The sequence below is a fragment of the Diadema antillarum genome, unplaced genomic scaffold (genome assembly GCF_040938485.1).
Source record: "Diadema antillarum isolate AM-2024a unplaced genomic scaffold, OU_Dant_1.0 seq00000889_RagTag, whole genome shotgun sequence".
NCBI lineage: Eukaryota > Metazoa > Echinodermata > Echinoidea > Diadematoida > Diadematidae > Diadema > Diadema antillarum.
The window spans coordinates 1,591,036-1,612,838 of record NW_027271753.1 but is presented as its reverse complement, the minus strand read 5'-3'; the positions used below and the strand labels follow the sequence as shown (position 1 = coordinate 1,612,838).

Below are 21,803 nucleotides of genomic sequence, written 5' to 3'. Positions count from 1 at the left end.
TACCCATTGGATCTAAAAAGAATGATTACTTAGCCACCCATGACCGTGTATGCATAAATATCATTTTGAAGAGGAGGTATATGGTTTTAAGATGTTGCTACTCACTTTGGTGTAAAGTTAACACAATCTTCACAAATTTGAAATCAAATCTTGTTGCTTTTTTATACGCACTGTATAAACAAAGAGACCCTAATTAAAGGATGGACCCACCTTATCTGCCCACTACACGTGTATTTTTTTTTTCAGTCCAAACCGATTTGGTATAATGTACTTTCAATTTCTCTTAGAATCGTATGCTCTCTGTTTCAAATGTGCTTTCTAATTATCTTGCAAAACGTTAAATTTTCAATCGTCCATCTCAACCAAAACTATACTGTATCCCTTTAGAATACCTTGCCTGTTTGAAGTAATCTCTGTGCATATATAGATAGACCGCCTCGCCAAAAGAGAAACACACACACACACACACACACACACACACACATTCATATGCACATACACACGGACACAAGATATAATAAAGACAACTGAACACACAAAAACAAAATTCATCCCATCATTTTTAGTTGTTACAACTGAAAAAAATAAAGAACCAAAGGAGCATGCATGTATGACGTTGGCGTTTATATTGGTCGTTATATCGCACTAAAATGATTATACTCTGTGCCCTGAAAATAGATATTAAAATGAAGGTGGACTATTTGAGCTCATACGTAACTATGTTTAATATGAAGCCCCTTGTATTACAGTAATTAACATGAAGCATGCCGAACATCCCGATTACAGTAACTCATTCGGTTATTTTGTTCAAAATGATTCAAATCAGAGAGAGGTTGGCATGACCAACGTCACATCGTGCAGAACTCTACAGAGCAGAGTTCTGTGACTGTACCATGGCCACCATGACGACGAAAGAGATAAGGGAGGGGGAAAAAATGAATCGCTTTGTAGTCCGGGTTTCAAATTGGCAACTTCGTTCGGTTGGCTGGTCAGAGAGATTTGGAGAAGTTCATTGGCTGTAGAGGGAGACTGGAAGAGTACATTTTACTGAAGGGGTGTTTCCCATTACCACTTTGTATACATTGCACGGTAGAGACCCGGATCGAATCGGCGGTGGGGGATCTTATCGGCGGTGAGGCAAAAATCCCGCCGATTGGATCCGGGGGATCCGATATACTGGCCAAAGTCCGCCGATAAGTTCCGGCGGAACTTATCGACAGGCCGGAACGGATCGCCTGTGACACCGGCGCGCAAGGTGGGATTGAGACTGCTGTCTATAGGTGTTTGCGTGCAGCAATCGCGTAAGCAATGCATGCCGATCGTGAATTTCATGCAAGGAAAAGACCATAATTACATGGGAGAAACGCAACAAAATGTTAGAGAAAGTGATCAGTTAACAGACAAACATTTGTGACAAGACCCAGCTAGACCAGGAAAGTGTGACACTCATCTTTCTTCTGTAAATTGCCTTACAATTGAGTCTACCTAGACTGTGTCTACTTATTTAGTTGATTTTTTTATCAACTTTAAAGTTATCATGGGGTTGGAGCGAATCTGTAATCTTAAAGTTGATTTTTTTTTTTTTTTTGGGGGGGGGGGTTTAAAGTTGATTTCAACTTTGGGTCTCTTGATAAAATGGACTTGTAGTTGATTTGGTAGTTTATCGTTGATTAATGGACTTAGAGTTGATTTGAGAGGTTAATTGATTATCTTGACTTCAAATTCATTTTATCTTTTGATAAAAATGAGGCCCTGGTTAAGAAATGTTTCCCGAAAAAATGTGAAATTTAAAAATGTCACATCTTCATTCTTTCTCATCCGATTTTTGTCGTTCTTGTATCATTCTGTAATAAATAATTTTTCTCTGTCTTTTGAAGTTTATTTATTTTGGGGGCGCACATGTCAAGTGAGCGTAAAACTCGGCACAATCTCTGAAACTTGTATGCCGCAGTCATGCAAAGTGACTATTTAGAAATTTCTCTCATTCGACTGACTGCCATGTGGAGACAGCGTTGAGGTAGCCCTCACCTAATTTTTTTACCCTTAAAGGGGAAATCCAATCCAAATATAAGTTAGTCTGAGAAAAAAAGAGAAAAATCTTATGAGAGCAAAAAAGAGGACAAGGAAAAGTAGAAATTACGCGGTGCGTAATATATGTCCCCGCCGGAAGTAGCATTTTGTAGCAAAATGTAAAATATAGGTAAAAAATCAAGGTCAAAGGTCAAAGAAGTCAAAGTTCAATATTCTGTGCAGAAGTTTTGAAGCCCTTACCTAGTGCCATCACATAAAGCAAACGGAATCGAAATCGGGTTAGAAATGGCGAAGGAGCAGCATTTTGTAGCCAATGTACAATATAGGTCAAAAATCAAGGTCAAAGGTCAAAGAAGTCAAAGGTCAAAATTCTGTGTAGAAGTTTTGAAGCCCTCACCTAGTGCAATCATATAAAGCAAACGGAATCGAAATCGGGTTAGAAATGGCGAAGGAGTAGCATTTTGGAGCCAATGTACAATATAGGTCAAAAATCAAGGTCAAAGGTCAAAGAAGTCAAAGGTCAAAATTCTGTGTAGAAGTTTTGAAGCCATCACCTAGTGCCATCACATAAAGCAAACGGAATCGAAATCGGGTAAGAAAATGGCGAAGGAGTAGCATTTTGTAGCAAAATGTACAATATACGTCAAAAAATCAAGGTCAAAGGTCAAAGAAGTCAAAGGTCAAAATTCTGTGTAGAAGTTTTGTAGCCCTCACCTAGTGCCATCACATAAAGCAAACGGAATCGAAATCGGGTTAGAAATGGCGAAGGATTAGCATTTTGTAACAAAATGTACAATATAGGTCAAAGGTCAAGGTCAAAGGTCACAACTGAAATTCTGTGTAGAAGTTTCAAAGCTCCCATGTAGTGCTATCATATACAGCAAACAGAATCAAAATTGGCTCATAAATGACAGAGAAGTAGCAAATTGAAGATTTTGATCACACACGGACAGACAGACAGACAGACACACGGACGCACGGACGCACGGACACACGGACACACACACGTACGGAGCCCGTTTCATAGAATGATAGTCCCCTGCTCGAACTCGTTCGGCGGGGACAAAAATCTTATGAGTTGAAAGGTAAAAAATTATACTGAAATTGGATGAAAACTGATAAAGTTATGACATTTTGAAGTTTTGCTAATTTCTGCAAAACAGTTCTTGTACAGTGGATATGAAGATGCAAACGAATGAGCTAACCATGTCATAACCTTAAAAAAATAAATAAAATTAAAAAAAATAAAAAAAAACAACCATGTCATAACCTCACAATTTTCCACTGATCCTGAATCAAAAAAAAAGACGAAAATTCAATGTTTCTGTCATTGAAGTCTGAAACATGACATTATTCCTGATTGAATAGCATCAGAATAGTGGTCAGTAAATGGATATACCAGGATTTGAGCCTCGGGCATTAATTGCCTTTGAATGAAAAACTGGAAATATGAAAATCATTATGGCAAGTTGTGAGGGTATGATATGCTTACTTTTTCATTTGCATGTTCATATTGACCGTTCAAGAAACCTCAAAATGTCATAGCTTCCTTATTTTTCATCCGATTATGATCAAAATTTTACTGTTGAACTCGTAATATTTAAGTCTTTCTTATCAGACTAACTTATATTTGGACTGGATTTCCCCTTTAAACTGTAGCACTGTAGGCCTATTAGTGTAAATCTCCTTGGCTTATTGGCCCTAATACTGTATCGTGTGTATTTGTATTTGTATTTGTACTTACTCTATATCTGACTTCATAGATACAGATATATTGGCATACCCAAACATCTTGGCATTTCTCCGGTCCATTCTTCATTCCTATTACAGAATCGTTGCTTCGACCCGACCATTTCGTAGCGAGGTTCGTTGTTTTCGTTCACACCATGGTTGCACCGGAAGTACACCGTCTCGCCGATCCTGAACTGAGGTTCTACTTCCTTTCCTCCTCTCAGAGAGTACAATGACCCGTGGATTGGGTTACCGAGCGCTTTGCATTCGTAAACTGAAAAAAAGCACAACAAAAAAAAAAAAAAAAAAAAACAAGCAAGAAAATAACTTTCAGCACTTTAGATGTAATATAAAAATTGCATGCCTTTTGAAATAGCAAATATACATACCAACACGTGTATATAAATATTAAAGTGTCTTTTACGATTCTCTACATACACAAGAAATGTAGCAGTTTTACCTCCTTCTGAAGCCCCCATGCAACTCATACTTTTTGTTGTATTCCGTTTGAAAAATATGTGTGTTTGCTTATTTTGGAGAGTTTACACTCTGTTTTCGTATTTATTACAGTATTGGCATTAAATTAACACAAAGTTGAAAAGGTTTATAATTTTCGTCAAAACCATCGTATCACAATTTGATAATCATCTTGTCTTCCTGTCAAATCTGATAAATATGATGTCATTTTAAATCAAATAGACATAACTCAAAAAGCTTCATCTTAATACGCACCCTCTCTGTGGCATGACGTGAGCGTGCCGTTCCATGTCCCGTCCTCCTGACACACCCGCTCGCTCGATCCCAACAACGTGTAGAAGGAATTGCACCTCAGTGTCATCTTCGTATCGATGGTCATCGAATTATTGGAGAATGTCACGTTTCCATTTCTTAAATGATCTCGTCCTGAGTAAGGACACGTGACCACTGCAAACCACAAAATAAAAGAGAAAAAAGGGAAATACAAAAACAATGAACCTCACCATAAGAGAGAAGCTGAGTGCAACTAAATGGAAGTTACATTTATAGTATCTCTCAAAGCATGAATATGCGATGGGACAACTTACGACAACATTATGTTGTTTATCATCAAGTTAAAAAACGAAAGACCTGGGGTCTTGCGCTCTCTATCGCAAGTTCACCGTCTTCCACACATTCTTCCAGATGTATTACCCAAGGAAAACATAGGAAACATTGCACTTGGGAAGCTTTGGACGACTCCCGGGAGTATTCTGTGGTATCCATACATCAAACTGGCAATATACTCTTATGAAAAATACGTTTAACTTTGCACTTTTACACCAGTATCACATTGGGCACATCAGACCAGAATGATGCAAAGTTACATCTTTAAAGGTGCTCACATGGAGACCCTGGTCTGAATGTATTAATAAGGTGAAAAATTACACCCGCAATAGGGTCCTCACGGTATGATGATGATGATCCACAGCATTTGTATAGCGCCATATATCTGTTATAGAAACATTCAAAGGCGCATTTTTTTTTTCTTTTTCAGATTCTCTTCTTTGAACCTTCTGGCCTAAGTTGTGTGTGTGTGTGTGGGGGGGGGGGGACACACCCTGAAAAAATTCGAAAGTAAAGTCACCAATATACAAACTCAGCACTATGAGAGTTTAAGAAAAACTATTTTTTGTATCATTATTATCATTCTTTTAGGGATTTTGGGATGAGGAGCATGGGGCCCATTTTTTTTTTTTTGAAATCCTCTATCACCCTACATGCAGGGATGCTTCCTGCCAACTTTTGTGAAAATTCACCATGGGGTTTTCAAGAAGATAAAAATGTTAAAATTGGGCACCAATTTAGCGCCCCCCCCCCCCATACGGATCTGTCATGAACAAACCTGAAATTGCAGCCACCAATGTAACTCATGGCGTATACTGTACATTAAAGCTCTATCATGTTTTTTTTTTTTTTTTCGGGTTCTAAAGAAGAAGATCATATTATATATAAAGATTCCTTACTGTTGGGGCTTTTCAAGTTTGAGGAATCTTTAGAAATGGCACCCTTTCAACGAATAAAGATCCTAATTTGGAATATTCACGTTTTGTAAACATTTGTAATTAGTTTTAAAGAAGAAGCTAAAGATGCAAAAAGTTTACGCATGACGGACGCCGGACGATGACTGATCGCATTAGTTCACTTAAAGGGATCGTCACATTCAAAGGCAACTCCTTGAATAGAGGTGCCCAAACCTACCCCTACCCAAACTGTCCCTAAATAGTGCGTTTGATTTACACCAACATTGTTTTTCTTTCACTTATAATGTAAGTCTACTTGCTTTGGTTAGAGAATATTCAAAATGCATAATTAGTAGTTCACAACGGATTCTTAAGTAAGCAACACATTCTGATCCTGGAGTAGGGCCTATACTTTAGCGCCAAGACATCAAAAGCCTTTAAACGATCGAGTTTATTTTTCGATTTTTTTTTTATTTTTTGGGGTGGGGGTAGGGGGCTCGATCATTGTTAAATGTTGTGTAAATGCTAATGAAAGTAAAACAGTTCACTCTTGCAATCATTCTCTTAAATAAGATACTATAGTATGGAGTGGAATGAATGTTAATTTCGGCAGCCAAGTTCTCCCAGAATTTAATTGATTACTTTTTAAACTGCATGATAATTGTCGCATGCCTCTGGTGTATCTTTTTTTTTTCATATACTTCAATTCATTTCATTTCATGCATTGTCCATCATCATGGATATTGTTTTGTCCACATGCATTTTACAAAAATAGTTTGTGCAATTACAACATACATCAAAAAACATTTACATGACATGTATGACATAAGAGACACATCATATTTGGCAACATTGTAAAACATGATGGAACAAATATCATGGTTAGTCTTCGGACTTTTATTTGGTGTTTGTTTGTTTGTTTGTTTTTTAAATAAAACCGAAATTGAATTGAATTGAATCCGGCTGGTATAGTGCAGTACCAGTCCAGTAGGGCCTACATGATCAGCGACACGTACAAAGAGCTTTTGAATCGCCTTCACAGGACGTAGATGACGATTAGATGTACGTAGAGGCAAGTAAATGCGCTTCGCGTATACACTCGTTACGTTGGTGTACATCTAACGTTAGCGCCCACCGACACCAGACCAGCCAGGATGGCAAACAAGGAGGAGAAGCCGCTGACCGATCAAGAAATTGAACAATTTTCAGGTACCCGTTCGTTTTCTTAATACTTTATGCTCGATTATTTATTTCGGGTAAGATTTGATTGTTGTTGAAATATCTCTTAAGATGAAAGAAAGCTGAATTTTGCGATTCTTCCCTCAGTTGATATCGTCCAGTCCCGTGCGTAGAAATATGTGTCAGTGCAGTGCAATACTGAAAACCTACTGAGTGCTAGTGCTACCTCGGCGTTGTTGTTGTACGTTGTTGTTGGTGCTTAAAAGCGCATCATTCAAATTTCAATATTGAATATTTACGCCTTCTATTTTATATATAAAAAGAAATTCACACTCATTTTTTTTTTCAATACGGAAGAAATAATAATTCCACTGTTCCAATAACTAAAATAATCGTGATAATAATTTTATTTGGCGCGGGGCCGGAACAATCTGCACGCATAATTTAAAAGGTTGAGAGATTTCGTACAACCAACGTTACAAGGCTCGCAAAATCTGGTAAGCGCGGCTCGGTAATGTTGAGCCCAGCTCAGTAACGTTGAGCAGGCTTCTCGGCCGATCATGCATGACCTATGCCTAGACCACTCATTTGCAACGAGGGCGCTCCACCCACTACACATTATTTTGCAAGGCAGTTTCCCGATTGTGTATTGACATTGTGTCTTTGTGATACACCAGAACAAAACTATATATTAACTACTATAATTCTACACACATGATACAAACAGACGAGCCCAATAGCGGGTAAGTGCAGTGCAGTGCTGTACATCAATGATATTACGTTATATACAATTCCTCCTGATATATCTTCTCATTCACATTAGGTAGAAATAAGAAATAAGAAAATACAGCCGCGGCCTAGGCAGGCTGTAAATTTATATACTGGCCGTAACACTAACAGGTTACGTCTATTAACTCTAAATAGTGACTGTATAGACACTTGCTGGTTGACCAGTCTGCTTGCATTGTTCACTGTGATAGCTCCAACGCTAACGTCAGCCAGAATTGCCAGTTAATCAGTTTAGAAAGTGTTATATGGGACTGCATGGAGATGATTTTACATGGAAACTAGACTAGATCTAGAGAGCGGTAGAGGTTATAGAGGTTTCTAGATGAGTTGCTGAAATGTATCTTTCGGATCCTATTTATATACACCAGTCTACTTAAAGTTAAAGAAGTAAATTTATCATTTTATTCACTTATTATTTCTTCATTGAAGACAAAGATAGAGGATCTCTGTGCATTTATAGAGTGAGTTGAGATAAATTTGGATCCTCAAGTGCATTTCGTTTGCTATGACATACAATGTAATCATAATGTATCCTTTTTTTTCCTTTTTTTATTGCTGAACCACACTAATTGTGTCAATATTTTGTTACACATCAAATTAATGCTGAAAATGAAAATGAAATTATTTCTCAGAACGAAGACATTCATTTTCACCTTGCTGTTAAAAAGATGGTACAGTGTAGGGCCTACAAGAAATTATAAGACATTCCACAAGGATGCCATTCCTCAAAGTCTCTATGTCATTGAATGGTATGTTATCCTCGCTTGCTTGTTAGGCATACTTACTGTATGCTATTACATATCAATGCAAAACTTTCTTTATTCATTGCTTTGAATACCTTCAAATACTTTGATAAGTGGTGAATTACATTGTGTCGATTCAGTTCTATAATTCTACATTCTTTTTTACTAGAGTGGATGTGTACTCCGTATCTAGGTTATTTTCACCAAAAGGATGTCTAATAATTATTTCTGAAGCTTACCGTATTGCATGGACACATTGTATTTTGCTTTGTTTTATGAGCTGCTACACATTTCTGTTATTATAATTACATTAATTTGTTATCAATGTTGTTTTGTCATAGAGACTGGTATTCTAATTAAATCAGAAGTCTCATATCATTAACTTTCTATAAATTCTTGAATGTATGCTTATCATTCCAGGAAGTCTTTTACATTTCCATATTCGATGTGTGTAGAGATCATCTAATTATATTCCATGTCTTTTTCATTACGGACGGAATCAATTATGCAATACATCTGTAGTATAATTACATGAGTAACATGTTAATAATTTGCATACAGAACGATTGCCAATAATAAGCACAACGCTTGACTGTTTGGCAACCGATAACAAATAACATTATAGCGAAGAAAAACAAGAGGGTCCAACATGATGCTCGTGGAATAAGGGTTAGGGAGAGGGAGAGAGAGAGAGAGAGAGAGAGAAGAAGAAGAAAGGAGGGGGAGGAGATGATAAAAACCTTATTATGAACAATCATTTATTTCAGTATTCATTTTCTTTTTCCCTCACATCCAAATCCCAAAAATACTCGATGTAAACAGATCAGACTTTGATAACACTTACAATGTATCTAGGGGTACTGTTCTTTCTTGCAAGGCTCACTCTTATTTTGTTTTTATAAGTAATGAATAGAAAAATTATGTGAAAATGGAGATATATGTGGAATAATGACATGAAGTGCTCAACTAAAATGATGTCTACAATGTCTATATTTATTGGGCAGGAAGTCAGTATGAACAGATGTCATCCCTTCATTTTTGACTAGTAAGCCTTGTATTATAGGGACTCCTCCTTTTCATCATCATTTTTCTTCTTCTTCTTCTTCTCCTTCTTCTTTTTCTTCCACTTCTTTTTTTTAAAATAATTTTGTTCATTCTCTGTTCTAGGTATGGCCAGGGATGAAGCAATCATAGCTCAAGTGGATAAGATCGAGAAAGAGGTGAGCTAAGATTGTTGCTAAAGATCAAATGCATGTAAATAGATTGTTGTTTCATTTAAATTGATGAAATTCTTGCATCTAGATTTTTTTTTTTAAATTGCAACTAATTGACAATTTGCCATACATTGACATAAATGCGCACTGAATTGATCAGTATTTTAGTAGTAGCCATGACAAAAGAAATCATGGTCAAACATCAGTATCACTCAATCATACTCGAGCAGGATTCAAACCTGCAACCTCCTGATCACTGGACAGGCGCTCATCCTAGACCACTGAGCTTCCGCCCAGCAGCCAGTGCTGGTTCTAATCCGTATTACACAGTAGCTGCTACATGCTATAAGGATTAAAACCAGCACTGGCTGTCGGGCTGAAGTTCAGTGGTCTTGTGGATAAGACGCCTGTCTGATGATGAGGAGGCCTTAGGTTCAAATCCTGCTCAAGATTCTAAGTTTGCTTACTGTTCATTCAAGAGATCAATTCACCAATATTTTCATGTGTTCATTGCACATGATCTGATCTGCATAGTACATCAAGACAATGTTGCTTGGCTTTGGATATTGTAAAATGAATGTGTGACATTGCAGTTTTTGTCTGGAGTCAGGAGGTTGTCCGTGAGCAGAGCTGCCAAGTCTTCTAATTTTTCAGGGGGTTCCCCAGAAAGTTCAAGTATCTCTTCGTGTCCTGACAAAGCAAAAGCCTCCTTGATTTGTCAGTCAACCTTGTGTAGAACACAAGTATATCTCTGTTTGCCTTGTGAAGCCTCTTTGATTTTGATGAGGAAATGTTGGCAGCCTTGGAAACAGGTATTGTTTAAACAAAGAAAGAAAGAAACAAACAAACAAACACACCTTACAGAAAAGTCAGGTGATACTGATGTTTGACCACTGATTCTAATACTGACATGTATATAGCTGCAAATGACTTGTCTGGAAATTCCATTATTTTGTCCGTAGAGAGTGCATTGAATCTTATTTCTTCCAACACAAAGTCTTATTCAATGATTCACCTACACGTATTAAAAGGCTGTGATAGTTGCACTTGTGCTCTCAGCAATAGTCTTTTGTATTGTAAAGTTCATTATCATCCACATCATTGCATTTATGCTTTATGCCATTGGATTTGACTGAAGCAAGTTTGTTGACTGTATTGATATAAACTATTCTACATTTGTATATATTGTATGACCTTACTCTCTGCTCTTTTTTCCATTCCAGATGAAAGAATCAACAGCTCTTGTGAGTGACAAGCTTCCTCTTTCAGTTCTCACAGATGAGTTTAGAAGTGATCCCGTCTACAGCCAGAAAATTGAGGTAATTCCATCATAAAATTGTTCAGTATACATACAAAATGTTGTAAACGTGATTAATCATTCCTTATCATGAAAGACTTGTTCAGTAGCAACATTTGCATAATGACACACGAGACTTGTAAAGCAGTATAGTATCACATTTGAATGAGTGCTGTAGAGACAGCACGTCACCGTTTTTCAGTTTTACTCTCTGGTAGCAAGATTGTATGCCATCTAGACGGACATGTAGGATCAAATTCTGCATTATTTACGAGAGCTGATTTGTTTACAACAGGTGACTTGTATTCATGGTTGGTCATAGAAGTGCTGAGTGAAATCCATTAAAATAAACAACAGCTGTATTAAAGTAGATAAATAAAAACAAGTCAAATCTTTGGGCCAAGCATAGATTATTCTCCAAAATTCTGAAGCATTTGTGTAAATGGGAAAATTTTGAGTTCCTACTTCTAACAGACTTATGTTATGTACCAGTGTCATAACATTAGCATTGAAATATAGTAATAATGTGAAAGAAGACAGTTTGCGAAATAGACTAAGCATTGATGATTGTGACATAGATAAAAATTATTCACATGCATACAGGCAGTATTATGTAGTAATGAATAAAAAAAAATGTGCATCACCAGTTGAACTTTTTCTCCTGTATGTTATGCTGGCTGACATGTTTTGATGAAACTAAAAAGAAACATTTGATCTTTGCAAACATACATGTGTATCGATCTTCTCTTTGCCTCGACTTACAGGATCTTTTGACGAAGCACAGGTTTATCAGAAAAACAAGAGGTGATGGAAATTGCTTCTTCCGAGCATTTGGCTTTGCATACTTTGAGACTCTTCTCACAGACAAAGTAGAACTTCACAGGTGAGGAAAATGTGTGTTACCAGATATACAGTGTTCCTTTTCCCCCTTTTCTAAAGACTTCTTTTCGTGTATATCGAGAAACTTGTATAGTTGATGCCTTTGCACTGCCCTACCGTATGTTCATGAGAAGACATTGCAAGTTCATGTGCCAAAATTTGTGAGTTGAGAGCCAAGCTTTTGAATCATGCTAGGTTGTCCAACTGGCGTCTTCTCAATTTCAGAAAGGTGTACTACATGGCATGATGCATCCTTGTTATGAGTGTACTTTCTGCGATGAAGTGAAAACATTGCATTTAGATTTTAACTGCTGTTTCAAAGTGTTCACATTGCTTGATTGGAAAATAAAGAAATAGATAAACAAAAAACAAAGATAGGAAATCTCCTCAGTTTTCCATGTTTTCCATGCTTTCTGCAGGTTTATTGGCATTGCAAAGGAGAGCAAAGATGAGCTGATCAACCTGGGTTTCCCATCTTTCACTTTGGAAGACTTCCATGATACAGTGAGTATGACAAAGACTCCAATTCTCCCGTTTGGGGCAGAAGACCTCCCACTTTGAAGCCATTATCTCAAAATCTCCTGCTCTTCCGCTTAAGTTTGAATTTCTTGTGCTGAAGATATATCTTTTACTGCTTAAAACTTAGCATTCTCCCACTCAACTTTGCTTTGTCATCTCTGTTCAAAGATAATGCTATTGAAATATGGAACCAGAGTGCATTTATAACCCTAGAACCTCTGGGGTGATACACTGGGTCACGGATCCCTCCTCCAAGGGACATTGCACTTTGAGCTTCTGGTGTGCACTCTGTGTACACAATGTGAGTCTCCACTCACTCTGTGTACACAATGTGAGTCTCCACTCACTCTGTGTACACAATGTGAGTCTCCACTCACTCTGTGTACACGATGTGAGTCTCCACTCACTCTGTGTACACAATGTGAGTCTCCACTCACTCTGTGTACACAATGTGAGTCTCTACTCACTCTGTGTACACAATGTGAGTCTCCACTTTGCTTGGGGGTTCAGGCAGAAGAATGTCCCATTGTATAAATGCTTGTGGTTGAAGTCTCTGTTGTCACACTTGTAATGATAGAACCGGGTTTAGTCTTCATAATAAAGGGATGGTACAGAATTGGTTGAGATGAGAATTGGGCTTTTAACTCTTTGTGAGATACCAAGAAACTACTTATGATATAGTACAGAGCATACCATTCTAAGAGGAATTCAAAGTTTATTTGATGAAAATCGGTTTCGGAATGGCTGAGACATCCAAAAACAAAGTAAAACAAAGCCATCATAATAGATTGTGGGTCCCACATTTTATTTGGATCGCTCTGTTTTGGGTATCTCAGCCATTTCAGAACCAATTTTCATCAAATAAACTTTGAATTCCAGGCTCTTTCATATTTCGTAAGAGGTTTCGTATAATCTCACCAAAAATGTTAGAAACCTGAAGTTAGGTCTCAACCAAAACTATACGATCCCCTTTATAAAGGTACAGGGGCGGATCCAGGGAGGACCGCAAGCGGCGCATGCCCCCCTTTATTTTTTGTTGAAACAAAAGAAATAAAAAGAAAAAAATGGGGGGAGGGGTGCGTGCGCCCCCCCTTTAATTTTGTAAACGCGCCCCCTCTTGATGGAATTCCTGGATCCGCCCCTGAGGTATATTATTAAACAGTCACTAAGGTTTGCAGAGGCTTTGCCCACATTTTACATAATTGTTCACTTTAGTTTAAGATAAATAATAATGTGCTGAATGATTACAAAAGTTATCTTTTCTATGGGTCCTGTGGGATGATTGGCTTCCCAATCTCACTGTTTTTCTGTGCTCTGAACAGATAATCTAGGAAAGTTTGCCTTTGGTGTGTGTGTGCGTGTGTTTGGATGCAAGAATCTTACCCCCCACCCCCCCCCCCCCCAAAAAAAAAAAAAAAAAGTTGTTGTGATGCCAAATGAATAACATACTCTCTCATTTTCATATATGGACAGATAAATTTGTATGAAGCCACATTCTCATCCCTACCAAAATAAGTCAGTTTATTTATATTTTTAACTTGAAGGTTTAAATCATACAGTGAATGAAGTAATATTCAAGGGGTAGATAATACTTCAATTTTCATCAAAGTCCACAGACATATACGCAACATGATTCTAAGTATGTAAGTGTATACAAGTATGTCTTTGGTCCTTTTTGTGTTGGTATCTGGAAAAGAGCCATAATAAATTTTAGAATGTAAGAGTGTAAATACTTGCAGCATTTCTGGTATTGCATGTTATGATGCCACTGAGTTGCAAATTCCATTTGAATGGTATTCTTTGTCTAGTTCATGGAGGCCGTTCAGTCGTTGCAAGACCAGCCCAGTGTGGACAAACTGGTGGACACGTTCTGTGACCAAGGCATTTCGGATTACCTCGTTGTCTACTTCCGCCTTCTCACGTCGGGAGAGCTCCAGAAGCAGAGCGAGTTCTATCAGAATTTCATTGAAGGTGGCAGGACTGTCAAAGAATTCTGCAGCCAGGTAAGGAGTAGTTTAGCTCTCTATAGTAAATACACTTACCTATTCATCGTGGTAAACAAGTTTGAAAAATATCTGTTTCGTGTCAGAAAAGTAAAAATGGCTTAGGGCGACACTTCTCAACCTTTCTCTAATCCGAGGCCCACTTTCGCTCATTTAAGTTTTTTTAAGCCCAGTCAGATGGACAAGGAATATTTTATAGTAATTTTTTGGCCGACATGGTGGCTCACCTGAGAGAGCTTTATGGTCCACAAGTGGGCCGTGGCCCACCAATTGAGAAGGTGGGATGGGCTTGGGGCGAAGTTTTTTGGATGTATTATATTATGTAGTATGTATGCAGGCAGTTGTTATGCCTATGTAGTGTGTGTGCAGAGGATGACAGATCACCAAACACTACTCTTACTTAATTCGGATACTCCAATATGCCCAATAGATTGTTTGGTCGTTATCGTTGCCGTGGTCATGAATCAAGGACAAACTGTTTGAGTAACTGTACTCCTTCATTTCAAGGAGTCTTAGCACCATGTATTTGCAGTAGAAGAGTGTAATTCTGTCAGCGCAATGTGTTGAAAGTCAGAATGCACTATGTCTCTCAAACTGGGCAGTTTTGATGAGGTTAAATGATCAATTGATATGAGAGCCTACTATCTAACATGTTCAAAATATTAATCAACCGATCAATGTTGTACAGGTCATTTCCCATGGTCAGGCATTCATCCTACACTTGTAATGACTTGTGCAGTAAAAGGATATCTTACCCAAAAATTAAACTTGAGAGTTAAAACAGCATCTAAGATAATAGTAAACATCTAAAATAAGGCCCAAATACATTGATCTTGTTTCCAATAATTCTTCATAAGGATGATAAATGAAATAAAATCAAGTGACATTCTTTACCCCTCATGGAGCACCCAGATCTATTTGGTTCCGTGTTTAGGCCGTACGTTTCAAGCATGTGCACGCGTATTTGGTGATGCACTGATGCCCGTACAATTGCTTTGTAGTTTGTACTATACATGAGCATTTGAGTACTGAACATCAAAGTTTGCACAGAAAGTTGTAGACCTGCAATGTGTATGCAACTGAATGGAATGAATAATGCTAGATGACTAGTTTAAATCAATGTGCTTGTAATTTTCGGCATTTGGGGACTGATCTTTTTAATTTAGTATCTCTTTATGGGAGAAATCTCAGATATCTCTGGGATATTACCAATACACTAGTCTACAATGTCAGAAAATTGACATTTTGAGTCCAGATACACTTGAACTGCAAGGTGTATATTTCACAGGAAAAACAATTGTGGGGGGGGGGGGGGGGGACATGCCAATCGTTGAGTCTGTTTCATCTGAAATGTTTGATCATAAATCTGTGCGATTAGTGGCATTACTCACTTTTTCATTCACTATGTCACCCAAAACAGGAAGTTGAGCCAATGGCCAAAGAGAGTGACCACATCCACATCATTGCACTGACCACTGCCCTGTCTGTTGGCATCAGAGTGGCATACCTAGATCGGGGTGAGGGGGGAAAGGTCAACTGTCACGACTTCCCCGAGGGATGCACACCACAGCTCACCCTCCTCTACCGGCCTGGTCATTATGATATACTCTACTCCTAGCCACCCCTCTCTGAAGAATGGATGCTTCCATTTTTTTTTTGACCAATGCCCTCAACTGGGAAGAGAGAACTGATGAATATTCATGGTTGTTGTAAAACAATCTGGGTTTCATAAACTCATGGCAGGGGTGTTGATGTGCACACTCAGTGCTCTGTGTCCTGTGTTTCATTAATTGTGCATTTGCTGCAGGATTGGGCATTAATGTTGATAGGACATGTTTCACCAGGTCGCTGGACAAGGAATTGTGGTGGGTTGTGACCAGAAAATAATGGACAATCACTTGGAATGTATCCACTGTTATCAGTCCTGTAAAGTGTAGATAGTAGCCTGCATTTGCCTTTAAGGATATATCAGGCTTATAGCAGCAGAAAGTAGCTACTTGTCTCTTGAATATGTCACAACACAGCAGGCGTAGTCATAATCATCATGTTAAAGAGGATAATATACAATGTACACTCATTAGTCTCATTTTATGAAAACAATTAGACTTTCAGAAGTAGCAGCAATTTGATTTCTCTTCACCAAACTGTGGCCCTGTGAGTAATATTTAGCTGTCATTTGCTGATCATGATGATTTTCAAGACAGCACCATTCTGATGATTCAATTTGACATTCTCAGTGAATTGCTTGTGAATAGCTTGTGGTAAGGTTGATTGTAAAGTTTTGTGGTACGGGTGTACGAGGAAGGTTGATGTGACATTTGATTTCAGCAAGTCAACAGGGTCGGTAATCATTTTCAAAGAGTGACTGAGAAAATTAGAGGGACTGTAAGCAAGGCTAATGACAGGAGTGGGTTATTGTTGAGGTTTCAAAATCAGTGGTAACTGTGAGTCATTGCTTTATCCAGATTGATCTGATTGACTCTCAAGACAGGTACAGGACAGCATGCAAGTGGATGCAAGACCCATGTTGCCATGGCAACCTCCTCAGCAGAAGCAAGATTGGTTGAATTGTCATTTGTGCCATACTGTCGAAAAGCTCTTAATGGAGGGTTTATGTAAAACTCTAAAATAAAGCCATTGTTTTAAATTATTGATATTTTCTGTAATGTGATGTAAAAAAAAAATGGTATTTGAATTTGTAACTGTTTATCTCTTTAGTTGCACTGATATGATAACAGAATAAAGTTCATTGTTTTAGGGGGAAAATACACCATTGTATGCATCTTGTTATTGGTGTTTGTCTTGAATATGTAATATAGATGTCAATGTTTTCGTGCTTTATTGAAGCACAAAGGGTTTTCTATAATCAAGAACATAGAAAAAGAAAAAGAAAGATGAGTGCCCCGAGAAGGAAAACAATTTATATGACACTTCATGCTTGGGCATTGTTGGCGTATTCTTTGAGTTGGTTGTTCTTATGTGATGTATACATACAGTGGATTTGATCCATCAATCATATGGGTTTTTTGTTAATGTAAACATGCATGCATGCATGTGTTGTATTTTTTTTCAAAACATTATTTTATCTATTTTATTTCATATTATGATGACTTCATGTAAACCTTATCCACTGTGTATGCAACCATTGAAGAGGGACTAAATTGACTCGGGCAGAATGCATTTATATACTAGTAAAATACAATATTGCTTTGCATGTTAACAGGGAAAAAAAAACCACAATTTGTTCAAACGCTGTCTGCAGAATACACCAATTCTGAAATGAGCTGTCTTAGGACACAATTATCTCTTCAAATAACCGTTGCTAACCATGTAGGCCTAAAGTACATTGAAAAGATTTGGTTCTACAGAAAAACGACTCTTTCTGGGGCACCCACCCCCTTAATAGCTTCTGCAATGAAATTTGTGAATTGCATGAAAGATGAAGTGTATTTACTTTCACAATGAAAAACTCATTACAGGTATTCAAGCATGTGGTTGAAATTTGATGAAACCTGTGAATGCACGTGCCACAAATTCTCATATAAAGTGTTTGGAAGTGCAAAACTGAGAGCAAATCACAAAAAAATATCTAGAACCAATGTTTGCTGAAAGTACAATTGTAGATGTTTGTTATCTGGGAGTACTTTGTGTGATAATGATGATGATCATTTTTTTTTTTCAATATTGTTGAATGAATATGTCAGATTGTTGGTTGTCAAAACTTTCGTTATCAAAGTCATATGCTTTGGAATTTACAGATGTGTTTGCATTGCTCTGATACACAATGTGTTCTTTAATATGATAATAAAAGACAAAAATGATTTGTTTCAGTCTTTTGTGCTGGTTTTCTGACAACAGGTCCCAAGTCATCTTTGAAAATATATTGTATAACGTATGAGCTAATTGAAAGTTAGTTGAAAGCTTTGCTGAAAAATGATGTCCACACATTAGTCCTAAATTGCAAATTTGACACATGTACAAACATGATGTCTGAAATGATTTTCATTTTGTTTCCCTTTTTCCTGTCTTGTTTTGCATGTCTTGGAGTAATTGTTTAAATCTATTTATGATTAGAATGGCAAGATGATGATGAAATATGTTTTTTCGATATATCCTTCTATCTTGTTGCTTCTTACACTAATTAGTAACATGTTCCAAATTGTAATTCTGGTGTTGGTGGAAAAACTCACTAATACAATGTATTCCAGAAATCATAAAAACTTTCAGAAATGATATCAAGTGAACCTTTTAACATTAACGGGGTAGGTGCCGGACAGTCAAAAATATGATATCTTTTTACCTAATAAAGAAATCATATGTGAATGTGATGTCATAATGTGTTCTTTGTCTTTATATATCTTGACAGAAGTTCCTTGTGTGTGCTGTATAGAAGCGAGGACCATTTTCGTGACAAAATGTTATGTTGTGCTATATTTTACAATATGTTACTCGAAAAAATAGCCAAATTCACATGCCTTTCCAATTCAGAATAAGTCTTTAGTCAGCATGGTAGTTGTACACAGTATAGACTTCAGAGACATACAGCACAAAACTTACACTGTTAGCAGGGCTTCTCATTGGAATGATAGTGTATGTAATGAGAATAATATGATTACAATAGCTTATTATTTCATGCTCTAGGTAGTGTTTCCTGTCTGAATTATGTACAAAGATGTTTGAGAAGTGCTAAGCACTCTTTGAGTTTTATATGTCAAGGTCTCTATTTTTATGTTTCATTTATGTTACTCTTTGTGATGCCAATTGTCTATCTATACCTGCAAATGCTACTGGTTCGGTAAGTGCCATGATGGTTACAATGACAATAAGATACATGTATACACGTATTTGTGTTGAACTAAGAATATGTGAAATATTAGAGCTACATTGTAGAATGAAGTAGATTTTGGAAATCTTGTATGGGTATAAAACAGTACAATGGACTCCCGTTATAACGAAGTCCTCGGGACCGGCGGTTATAACCGTGATAACCAAACAAATGAACAATAAAAATACATAGAGTGGATAATCTTGGGGCCTGAATTTTTACTTCGTTGTAACCGGAATTTCATTATAATCGTGTTCGTTAGAACGGGAGTGCACTGTACCCTAGTGATACCAGGGGGGTGTTTCATAAAGCTGCTCGTAAAGTTACGAGTGACTTACGAGCGACTGGTGATCAGTTCTTGTGCTGAATTATGGAAATTCTGATAAGTGTAGCACGTCAGAACTGATCACCAGTCACTCGTAAGTTGTTCGTAACTTTACAAACAGCTTTATGAAACAGGGCCCAGAACATTGAATTGGGACACTTCCTAGGTCTCTCATAATTGTGCGCTTCACTTTCTTGCACGCGAAATGCTGTCACCTTCTTTGAATTACACAAGTGTGATCTGCACTGTATGCAAACAGCATCCATGCATTATGCGTCCATGTTGTTGGTTTTGACTGTTGAATCACAAAGCCTGTGAAACTGGCTTGTTAGTCAGTACAGTGAGGAAAAAATAAAGGAACAAATGTTTTAAAGAGTAATGTAGATAGAGCAGAGGTAAATGATAGTTGTATCCAAAGGCCAGTTTATCAAAGTTCATGGAAATGAGGTTAGTGAGGAATTCGTTATCGTGAATGTTTTGTCGTTGTAACAAACGTGTGTACAGTGCTGCATAAGTGTACACATTTTTGACTAATGGCCAAGATCTTGTTGTGTTTCCAGAATATTCTCTATATTGAGTGCTTTATGTCATGAACATGCATGTACAAAGTCCATTCCTGGAAAATCTTGTGCCAATAGTGGAATGTGATAGTGTCCATTGTAACAAGATTCACCCAGAAGCTGCATGACTCAATAGGCGTTTTCACATCAGCCCGATAAAAATCCATGCTCGAGATATTTTTTAACTTCCCAAGTCAGAAAATGCAAGTAGTAGCGCGCTATTTGGAAACATCGGGCTGATGTGAAAACACCTAATGTTTAGTTGGAGTAGAAGCATTGCTAAGTGAGACTCGAACAGTTGGCCGTCAGTCCAGTTTCAGCTGCTCAATTTTTTGTTTCTCACCTCATGTCTGTGTTCAGTATGTAGCACATGTTATGTTGTAAAGACAATTATCTTGAGGGTACCCAAAGCACAGAAAAAAAACCCATAAAAATATGAAAACCACTTATAGTTCATGGGCCAAGACCCGAAAAATGGGTTGTTGGTACCACCTGAGGTGGCACAACCTTTTCGGTGTCAGTTTGTTTGTCGGGCATAGATATGCTTATCAAGCTATGATAGCATTTCCAAATGAGTAGCTTAGTCATAATAAATGATTTTTTAACCAATTTGGTCTCGTTTTTATATCCCTATACTTCTGAATCGAAACTAGCCGCTATACAAAGAAGAGCACTGTCTTCGGTATGTCCACAGGTGCAAAGACTCCAACCCTAAGCACCTTCTGATCTGGAGATTCTCCCGCTTGAAACCCCTAGCAAACGGGAGACTCCAACTTGATGTGCGCGAAGCGCATACCACGAGCGCAAAGTTCCTTGCGGCCGGGGTCCAGGGCCCGCTTGGGCCCTAGAAGCTCTAATAATTAGGGTTCTTGATGCTCTCTCGTGCTATCTAAAGGCTTATTTTTCAACATACTGTACGAAGAAAAAAAGTAAGAAATCATTTCAAACGGGAGACACAGAGCCAGGGCGGGAGAAATTAAATCTGAAACGGGAGAACGGGAGATTTTGCAAAAGTGGGCTTTCGGCGGGAGATCTCCCGTCGAAAGCGGGAGAGTTGGAGTCTCTGCAGGTGTTCTGTTGTAAACACGGTGCGCTTAGTCTTTATTCAAGGCAGCGAAGGGAATATCCAAAGGGTTATGATGTCCACAGCTGTCACGCGGTGCGCTTAGTCTTTATCTAGACCAATGTACCGTTATCATATCTAAAGTTCCTCATAAAATGGATTATCTATACTGTTTTTATACTACCCTATCAACAAATACATCACTTTTAAACAAAAATCACTCTGTTCATTTACAATATTATTCATTATAATGTATCATAGTGTACTGGTACATTGTTTTTGCATTATCTTATATTGTTGGATGGAAATAAAGCGACATTGGCGTGGTATTAGCGTTTTCACCATAGCGTTTTCGCCGGAAAATGATAAATAATTGAAAAATACGGTAAAATTCACGAGGAATTGCTTTTTGTTGTTGTTGTTGTTTTTGTTTAGATAAAAGGATATACACTGTATCATACGCTTTGGATATTCCCTTCGCCGTCTAGAATAAAGACTAAGCGCTGTGGACATCATAACCTTTGGATATTCCCTTCGCTGCCTTGAATACAGACTAAGCGCACCGCGTTTACAACAGAACACCTGTGAACATACCATAGAGCTGCATTTTACATCTCTATGGAACATACAGAAGACAGTGCTCTTCTTTGTATAGCGGTTAGTTTC

The 21,803-nt window shown here is 37.7% G+C and overlaps 1 protein-coding gene across 1 annotated transcript; it reads left to right on the top strand.

Annotated features, from left to right (window-relative positions):
• Nucleotides 1–6,877: 6,877 nt before the first annotated feature.
• On the top strand, nucleotides 6,878–17,369 carry LOC139740874 (ubiquitin thioesterase OTUB1-like). The gene is made up of 7 exons (XM_071651458.1): nucleotides 6,878–6,950; nucleotides 9,620–9,672; nucleotides 10,890–10,985; nucleotides 11,728–11,846; nucleotides 12,262–12,346; nucleotides 14,170–14,364; nucleotides 15,785–17,369. The coding sequence occupies exons 1-7, from the start codon at nucleotides 6,896–6,898 to the stop codon at nucleotides 15,980–15,982; spliced, it is 801 nt and encodes a 266-aa protein (XP_071507559.1). The 5' UTR covers nucleotides 6,878–6,895; the 3' UTR covers nucleotides 15,983–17,369.
• The last annotated feature ends 4,434 nt before the right edge of the window (nucleotides 17,370–21,803 follow it).